The sequence below is a fragment of the Corvus brachyrhynchos genome, unplaced genomic scaffold (assembly GCF_000691975.1).
Source record: "Corvus brachyrhynchos isolate BGI_N302 unplaced genomic scaffold, ASM69197v1 scaffold83, whole genome shotgun sequence".
NCBI classification, from domain to species: domain Eukaryota; kingdom Metazoa; phylum Chordata; class Aves; order Passeriformes; family Corvidae; genus Corvus; species Corvus brachyrhynchos.
The window spans coordinates 1,051,478-1,061,319 of NW_008238464.1; the positions used below are offsets into that span (position 1 = coordinate 1,051,478).

A 9,842-nucleotide genomic window follows, 5' to 3' on the forward strand; every position below is an offset into this window, starting at 1 on the left:
CCCAACTTCATGTCCAACTGCTGAATTTCAGTCCTTTGTACAGCAGATCTGCACAGTTTTGCCTCAAACGAGGCACCATTAGATACAAATGTAACAGGAGAAATGTTATCACCTGCCCCACTCCGAACTTCTTGTTCTGTCAACTTGCCTTTGAAAATGGCTGTACATTTCACACCCTTCTTGACAGAAAAACTCTTTTCCTCTGGAGACACTCCTTCCTCTGGGCTTTCTTCCCTAGATTTCACATGGCTCAGGATTCGCAGCAGACTTGTCTTTGTTTGATCTGTAGTTGTTGAAAGGGAAAGAAAGGAAGAGCTAACTTACTGCTCAAATACATGCTTGGGATTTTTGAGTTCCTCTTTGGCATTCAGTTTTTAAGGGACTGCCTACACAAGACTTCAAACACAAAACTACTTCAACACTAAGTTGTACTTTGTACTTTCCCCAAGGATGAGGGTTTATTTTACTTCAGCTGGGTAACTTTGGTTTCAGACTGCATACAAAGGACACTTCCAGGAGAAATGTAGTATTATGAGTGTAGTAAGGGGAAACATTAGTATAAGTAATGCTGTAATTGGTGAAAGATCACCTCTTCATTCTTGCCAATTATGCACTTATTTAGAATAAAAATAGATTAGGGTTTAATATCTACTGTTAAAATACAGTGCTTTAAAAACATTCTGCTAAAATAGCTGTTTTTCCACTGCAGGGCCTGTGACAAAGCACAAATGAGCAGACATTTGTTGTCTGTTTGGGCCAAATGAGTAGGATGGCTGAAAAGTAGAGATGAAGAGAAGTTAAGATTTTCAAAATGATGATTACTTAAGTCAGCAAATACTTAATTTTTTCCCAAAACGAGGGATGATTTTTGCCATTTGCCACAGAATCTTTTCAAGTCAGTGAATGAATTCTGCTAACAACTACAGCTCATTTGAGTCTTACCTGCATATAATGCTTTCTTTCTTCGGGCTGGACTGTCAGCAGTGCTTTGCCAGGTTTGCTCATGTGATGGCACTGATGGTTCTTCTGAAGCACAGCACGGCCTACTGCTAAGAGAAGTACTCAGCTCTTCAATGTGTTTAGATACAGGGACACAGTGTGTGTCTGCTTGTGACTACTGCTCATAAGTGACAAAAAGAAATTACTGCAAATATATAACACCTGTTTAAAAAACACTAAGCTGAAGTTTTCTGGTCATTTAAACACTGATTTCAAATGCTTCAAACAGTGCAAAATATTTTCTTCTGTTATACTAATATGCATTTCAAAGGAGAGTTCAAAGGAGGTTAAAATATTCTTAGTTTTTTAAAATTATTTAAAAGTAATTTCTTAGTTTATTCAAAAGACGTTCATTACTTTTAAGGTAACACCCTATTTTTCGTAAGGACAGAATGTTCTGTAATAGCTACTTTGAATCCAAGAGCTAAGTAAGTCTACTATCAGCAATGAAAATATCTGCCACATACATATATATGCACATATATATATACACATACATAGATATCTATGTCACAGCATTAATAAAAAACAAAATATGCAAATTCTCAAATAAACACTTAAAAAAATTTTCATTCTGGACATCCTACCTGCCGTTCCACACACATGAAATCATAACACATCACTGTCCACTGTTAATCTGTTTTATTTTCATACCTTTACTTTAAATTACTGTTTTAAATAGATCTCTGTCTTAAAAATCTGATTTCTTTTAATGCAATTTTTTATGGTTTTTTACTATCACTGTACAAATAAATACACAAATATATTTGTACATAATTTATGTTTCAATCAGCATATCCCAATGAGCAGCCATTTAATCATGAAGTATCAAGCCAGCTCTACTTAGATGACAATAATTTTTCATGAATTCTCTAGGTCAGAGGGAGCAACTGTGTTGGAGACAAAAAAATAATTTCCCCTCTTTGCTTTAATTATTCATAATATGTTGAGACTATTGGTATATTTGAGATAATTTTGTTTCAGGCATCACAGTATTAAAATATTTTTCCAGATTTTTCTTTTCCATTACCTTGGCAGTTAAAAAAAAAACCCCAGAGTAAGAGAGCAACAACCTTTATTTTAAAAATAGACTGTCAGAGGTTAAAAATGCAAGACAATGAAAAAGGAGAAATGTTTCCACCTATAATTAAGATAATAACAGAATGAGGACATACTTATTCTCTGGATAATCATCTTCATTATGAGAATTCATCATCAGACTTTTCTCATGAAAGGTCTTTACTTTCTCTAGATCTTTCTCTCCTTGATCAATTTCTCTTTTCAAAAGATGTATGTCTTTATTCTAAAAAAAAAAAATTAAATGTTTCAGTACAATTACTCCTAAATATGTTTCATTTCTGAACTGAAACTATGTAAGTTCTGATAATAATTCTGAATAATGACTCAGGACAGCTTCCAAATTTTGTATACTCTTTCAGGTAGGCTCTTGTGCTAGGCGTTATAGCCTTTCAAATTATTCTTCCTTTCTAGGAAAATGACAAGCATTCCCTAACTAGCCAGTTACCCCTTGAGATATGAACAGCTGTATTTCTGAATAAGGTAATAAGTAGCTCCACTTATTCCAAGCAAGCAAGAAAATAAGTAAGGAAATAAATAAAATACAATACAAGATATGTACATTACAAGTGGTGGCCTGTCATTCTACAGATCTCAGCTGTATCACATACTGTCCCAGGCCCAGGGAAGCAAAAAACATACTCTTCAAGTGAACACTGGAACTGACGAGGAATCATTTGGACTAGAGGAGGAAACAGGAAGGGAATTCCAATGATGATCCCTTTACAGCTCCCACAGGGCCACAGGCTCCCATCTCCAAGTCTGAAGATGGACAACACAGACTCTGGCCCTCGCTTTTCCAACATGAGCAGTGTCACACAGTCCACACCAGCAGAATCACTGAAATTGCCCAGTACACTGATATTTTTCAAGGGCTGGATTATTTTCACATCTTCCTTCTGACTGGTGTCTGCAAAGTTCAAATTTCCCGCTACTGTCTTGTTCCAGCTTCTTCTCATGGTTCCACTACCAGCATATCTGAAATCTATGCAATCAATTCACTGAGTTAACTAAAATTAACTTTAATTAAAAGCAAGAATACATTTCAAATGGGTGCTTCTGTTAGTCTCTTTAGAAATTTCCTGTTGGGGATTGTTGAGCTGCTTAGTGACACTTCATAGACGACTGTTACTCTAGTCATTTTACTCCTTATAGATCCCAGCAGCTACTGTAGAACAAACTTGTAACAAAATCCATAAAATCATTATCATTCAAATTCAGCTCTGCATTCTCTTATTTATTAACAGGATACAAACCATATTTTCATTTTAAACAGTAGCTTATTTCTGAAACACCAGAGATCACGTGTTTCTTCCAGAGCTGATTTGGTCTACACGTAATTTCAGGTTTTAGTTTTCAGATGGGGTCATCAGGGAAGGGAGAATGTGTTTGCAACAATAGCACTATAGATGTACTTTGCATTATATTTGGGCTATTTCGTTGTGGTCTGGAAAAATTTCACAAGCAAAAAAAATCATTGCTTTCATATCATGTCAAATCTGACTAGGATTAACCCTCTCTTCTTTTAGTAATCTACTGTAGTACAAAATTACAATAATGCAAGTCATGTGGCTCTTCCAAGTAGCATGAAGCAGCAAATGTATTTATTTTCAGATACTCACAACCATAAACTCTGTAGTATCAGGATCACTCAAATAAATGTTGTAATAATGAAACCGTCCCTCTGTTTTAGTTGATAGTTCATACAAAAATTTATTGGCTTCTATATCATCGCAGTTGAAGGATACAGTATGGATGGGAATTTTACAGTGATGTTGGACTTCAGCCAAAATTATCTGGGGGGGCTAAAAATAAAAAAAACCCTTATGTTAAAAATGTGGCATCTGGAAACATATTTATCAAAACATGGAGAATTTGTAAGAATTTAATCAGTTGTTCTGATCAGTTGGTCAGAGATGGATATAGATCAGTTAAAAACATCCACTTTATACAGATTGCCATTTCAATCAGAAATTAGCTAAATGAGCTAATTTAAAACAGATTTGGACAGACTGATAAATGCATTAAGGCACATCATGTAAATTGTAATATAATCAGTACTCTTTGTTTATGAAGTTTTAAAAGAAATTACTAATGTATAGGAAATTAAACTACTACATTAGTGTTTAGTATCACTGGATATATATATATATAAATATTTTTGAAAGTATATGAATGTAGATATTTTTCTGAAACTGAATTAGTTCCAAGAAAATTTGATTCAATACCAGGAAACAAAATAGAGGCTGAGAAAATAAGAATGCTAGTTTCCTCCTCCCATAAACAAATAAAAATTAGGTGAAAAAATAGATCTACCATCTCCAAAAATGCTGAAGGATCTGGTAGAAAAAAATTATTGACTCAGTTCTCGAAATTCTGATAACATTTCAGTTGTTCAAAATACTCAAAAATCTTGACAAATTAAGCAATGTTTGCAATATAATTGTTGTGTTGGTTGCACTCTGATAGTTAAAAGCAATATCAGCCATTTCCTTTTTTTAACTGTTAAAAAGGTATAACATAATTCATAAAAGACATTATTAACAAGGGAAAAAAGAAATTATTCACTCATTTTGAACTTAATAAAAATATTTAAAATAAGAATATGAATAAGTGTACATGAAGCCAAATTATTCTTTGGTAAAATATTAATTTATGCTCTTAGCTAGAAAAACTGTGAAACAATGCCAGTAAACATGCAAGAGACTCCATGAGACTCAGCACTGCAGGCATGACAATCATCTCCTAATTCCAACTTCTGACACCACTTTTCTGCATTTTCTGTTTTCTCATTTTAGAAACACCTGGTCAGGTCTCCCATCAGTCAAGAGATAAATAGCCTGAGTGTCAGTATCAGCAAGAGCAATCTGGAGAGCTTTGAGTGTATTTGTGGAACTTCCAACCTAAGAAACCAAAGAGAAAAAGACAAAGAAACAGCCATAAATACTAACAGTCCTTTGCCTCTGTTCTTAAATTCATAATGACAGTGTACTGATTCTAGGGATAATACAGAACCAAAATGACTAATAAAATGATGAAAACATTTATGTCACGTAGCTAGAAAAAGCTACGCAAGTGTCAAAGTAACATAAATTGGTACCAGATTGGTATTCAGTGCTTATGCAAACACACATGAACAAAATGCTGGCAGCAGCAATCTGAGCTGTACAAACAAAAGCAATCACTAAAAGACTATAAACAGATAGGAAGATGTAAGACAAAAGATGCATTCTCTTCATTTTTCCCACTGATGCTCCTGCTTGCCTTGAAACACTCCATTGAAACACATATTTTACTTAACCAAACAGTTCAAAGGTTACACAAAAGAGTTGCAAAAGTTTATTTCTCCAAAACTGGTAAAGGAGTTCTTAGTTGTCCAAACTTATTTTTTCAGATTCTCTCCCATGAACCCCCTTGGCACATTAACGTAAATATCATTTATGATTTAGCACAAAAAAAGTTAGCTATAGCAACAAAAGATGCCCAGTAAACTAATACTGTTCTCACAAAAAAAATCCATTGGAGTAATTCTAGAACTTTTCCTGTGTCATTCACATACTTAGTGTATCTTTCTTCTCTTTACACTAAACTCACTGAAATGTGTTTCATGGCTTAGGAACCATTAGATACATTTTGTATCTTCAAACGTCCACCTTTCAAACATTGTGTACAAAACCTTCCAAACTAAAGGTATATGTAAGGTTTTACCAGTACGGAAAACTATTTCATCAAGTTTTAGTCTTTTAATGGAACCAAAGCAAAACCTCTAGAAAGACAAGAATCTGTTTTATGCTTATATAGCACCTGAGTACTGCTCTGGAGGGCAGTGAGGATTGCAGTGGTGTGAGAACAGACTTAGGATCCACATATATAGTGCATTAGAGAAGATAAATATAAATCTCTAACACTGACCCATATATGCAAAAATATGCTAAGAGATAGCATTATTTCTTCAGTCCTATTAATTGTGTTAAAACTTCTTCCAGTCCTTCCCAAGAGCAGTCAGTTCTATCTAAAAGGGTAAAGGAAATCAGGTGAGATGGAATAGGAGGTACATTCTGAGAGTTACTCTGTATGACTGCATAAGAGTGTGTGGGCCAGGCAACACAACAGCTCATCTACTTTATAATCTACTATTCTAACTCACAAGCAAACCTTACCAGTACCCACTCATAAGAAATAACCAGCCATTTTCCTCTTGTTAAATTTATCTAATACTCCTGATGTTTTAGTAGTTATAAAGTTTTAGACACATCGCTCATTGGCCATCTTGGCTCTTTCAATAATAGTTTTGAACAGATTTGAAACAAAACAGCTTCTTTCACTTCTTTTCACATCATCAGAACACAGGGTGGATGCTGATGATGTGCAGAAAATAACCATGTACCTTATGGTAAATGCTGTTCATTTTAGGTTTCTCAATTGCTACTGTTACAAATGAACACCAATTTTCTCAGTATTTAAACAATGATGACCTATTTCAACTATAAGACATTGCTACCACTAAAATTTTAAATGTTATCACATCTAAAGTATTTTTTAAGGAGCAGTAAGTTACTGTTTATAGCTCAGCTTCCTCATTCATAATCCTGGGACCAAAGAGCATAAAATGGGATCAAAAGATCTACTCTGATTAATATTCCAGAGAAATCCTCTGTTCATTTCAGCTTCACTGTAAATCCGGCTTTTTGATCTCAGACTTATGCCTGCAATGCTTAAAAGAGGCTAAAAGGTCAGCAGCAGATGTCATCCCTGAAAAAAGTAGATTGTTCTTGTGCCATTTCCTATTCCATTTCAGATATCTAGATCTGAACTTAGAATGAAATTTATAAACAAAAAATTCAAAATTTTTTGAATAATGATGGAAAAGGCCATTCACTAATGTATATACAAGTGGTATCAAAATACGGTCGGTCAAAGTATTATTAAACTTGCATGATGCTGTACAACATACATGACTTAAACAGAGCCAAGTTCTCAAGCCTCAAGCAGGGCAGCAAAATAAGGCTAAATAAGCTCAGTTACAAATGTTCAACTACTCAGGGAGGCCACACTAATACTTCCTTTTCTCTGTGTGTTGGTCTGTTAGTATTTTCTGAGAATACCAAGTTATTGATCTTGCTTTGTAGTCTCAGAGGTATTATACAGCTTCCCCAATTCCCTCCTCCCCAGGAATTTCCAATTAAGTCTGAGGAAGAGCTATCATAATGCTGAGGAGTTTTATTACATGAACATGGGTTTTTGTGCTAGAAAACATGAAGTGCAATGTATCTATACCATTGTATGACTGATTTTCAGTCCCGTGTTCATAACATTGCTGTCCACATTTTACACATTAAGTAGCCCTAAAGCTGTTGATAGTTACAATCTGGTGGATGACTGTGGCTGACTACAAGCAGCTCTGCTCTGGCAACTGTCAGAGAAAGAATACCGGGTAGATAGACAGAGGTTTGGTCTGTTTGTTCTCATGTTTCTAGGGCACCTAAAGTTAGCTGTCTATTCATCAAAAAGAACTAGAAATGCTTCTCCAGTTTGCTGGGTTTGGTTTCCTGTACCACCTCTGAGCCGTAAGTTTGCCAGCAACACCTCTCAACCATGCAGCAGCCCTGCAGCAAGAATGACAAATTCAGATGCAAGGTCTGAGCAATGATACGGTTCCTACGGAATTCAAATTGGCCAACGCTTGCATTGTGGCTGCTAAACATAGCAGGCTGCAACTTGAATTATTATGATCTTATAAACAGGTCCATTGTTAAAGCATTATTATACCTGAAAGACGTACTGTATTCAGTTCTACTTAAGTTTACCCATCATCTATATTTTCAGCTTACTCGAGTCAAATACTTAGTCTATGCAAAATCACCCCAGCCATACAGAAAGTGGAGAAACAAATACAACTTTGTATACAAAGCAAGCATGCTTTGTGATAATTAGCTGCCACATTACCTCAAGCCCTTTTATCCAAAGCCAAGCATCTTGCAAATTTTCCTCATTAACTTCAGCAAGTTTCTCTTGCCATGCCACTGCTTGGGCACTAAATTTCACAAAGTTAAATCTCTTCTTGTGTCTCAGTTGTTCCTGCAAGAGATGGCATCTGAATTTTACCTACTATTAAAAGAAAGAATACTTGTATCCTGAAATACTGAGTAATAGCAATAGTTTTAATTAATATATAGTTAATTATATGGTTACAATAAATAATTATAACATATATAATAAATGTTATGGTGTACAGGGAGACATACAAAACCAGAGATAATTATTGCTTGCAACTATTAAGATTGCTTGAAATTCCCAATAAGTCTCCATATACTCCTATTTCTCAAACAATTTAAATAGCAAATGTCTAGGAGGGCATGAAAGAGAGAGATGAAACTGGATATGATCAGTGGTGTAAGAAAGAGATATCACTGCTTACCAGAGGAAATTGAAATCAGAAAGAAAGTAAGATATCATCTAGAGGAGGAGAACAAGAATCATATAAAGAGCACTAGCAAGGGGAACTAGACAGCAGGAGAAAATCAAGAATTTGCTGAAGTTGCTTTTGGACAGAAGTTATAAGTCAGGGAAGATTTGTGCAAGCGAGCACAAACTTTCAGAGTCTGGAGTCTTTGCCTCTCTTTCATCACAATTTTTGTGCAGCTGCCTGTGAAACCTTCTGGCACAGTATCTAATATACTTCTAGTGCTGATCTGCTTAGAGGAGTACAAGATACTATGCCCTATGTCTTGAGCACTTAGCTCAAAAACCTCTCTGTCATAGTTTTAATTTTTCTAGTCCTACTAATGATTGTTATCAATGCCAAGCTGAATTTTTATTTCAGTTACTTCTCTTAGCACTAAAGAAATTAAAGATCAATCATGTCTCTGAAATATTAATGTAAGCTTAGGTGACATCACTGTAGACTTCTAAAACTAGGCAAGACAAATCCTGTTCTAGGTGTGTCTTCCAGTACTCACAGCTTTTGAGGTACTTCTGCACTTTGCCAGTCCCTTTGCAAAGTTCTGAGTCACTGTAAGGTGCAAGGAAGTTCAAAATGTTCTACACCCTCTATTGTAGAAGTATGAAAGTGAATCTAGAACACACATTACAAATCACAACAAGCCAATGGAATTGGATGACACTGCTTCAAAGCAAAAATTAAAATGCCAAAAGGTGTTTCATTGCATAGCTTGTTTCTGGTTTGGGCTTTTTGTTGTTGTTGTTTGTTTTTCTTTTTGTTTGTTTGTTTGTTTTTCTTTTTTTTTTAGAAGGGGGTGGCTTGAGGGAAACAACTACTTAAGCCTTTATAATTTTTAGTATCTTCTCTAGCTTTTTTCAAAGAGTTGTATAAATGAGGGGGAAATATAAATTATTACCTGAAAAATGAGCACATGAAGAAAAATCTAAATATTTTTATAAAGCTGCTATTTTAAAAACACATTTTAAAAATAAAAAGTAGAGTAACAACCACCGAGAAAAGATCAGTTTACTCTAAAATGCTCCTCAGCCTTCAGAGTCATCACTTTATCACACCTGTATTAGCTGAAATATTTTTTCCTTCACTAGTGGCAGCTTGTTGTTCATGGACTGGGATGTATCAATAAGAATATAGACATCGTCTTCAAACACATTCCCAAAAAGCCCTCTACTTCCTTGTTGAAGCCACTTAATCCTGGGGGAGGAAAAAAAATATCAAAACCTGTTCTGTAACATCTCTGGGGCTCTGTGTATCAGAATCTGAAAGGTAGGATCTTTTTGTCGCTGCTGTACTTCTTATTCTCTTT

At 35.0% G+C, this 9,842-nt stretch overlaps 1 protein-coding gene across 2 annotated transcripts in view; it reads right to left on the reverse strand.

The window, feature by feature from the left end:
• VWA3B (von Willebrand factor A domain containing 3B) overlaps window positions 1-9,842 on the reverse strand; it is a 62,048-nt gene that overhangs the window by 22,728 nt on the left and 29,478 nt on the right. The window contains exons 11-17 of one of the 2 annotated variants that reach the window (XM_017737164.1): window positions 9,592-9,730; window positions 8,023-8,154; window positions 4,881-4,979; window positions 3,699-3,881; window positions 2,175-2,302; window positions 943-1,049; window positions 149-283 (exon numbers count right to left, since the gene is read on the reverse strand). In XM_017737164.1, the coding sequence (XP_017592653.1) occupies window positions 149-283; window positions 943-1,049; window positions 2,175-2,302; window positions 3,699-3,881; window positions 4,881-4,979; window positions 8,023-8,154; window positions 9,592-9,730 (923 nt within the window). Of the gene's footprint in view, window positions 1-112; window positions 284-942; window positions 1,050-2,174; window positions 2,303-3,698; window positions 3,882-4,880; window positions 4,980-8,022; window positions 8,155-9,591; window positions 9,731-9,842 lie in introns of both variants that reach the window. The other variant, XM_008635798.2, reaches the window with a different exon arrangement.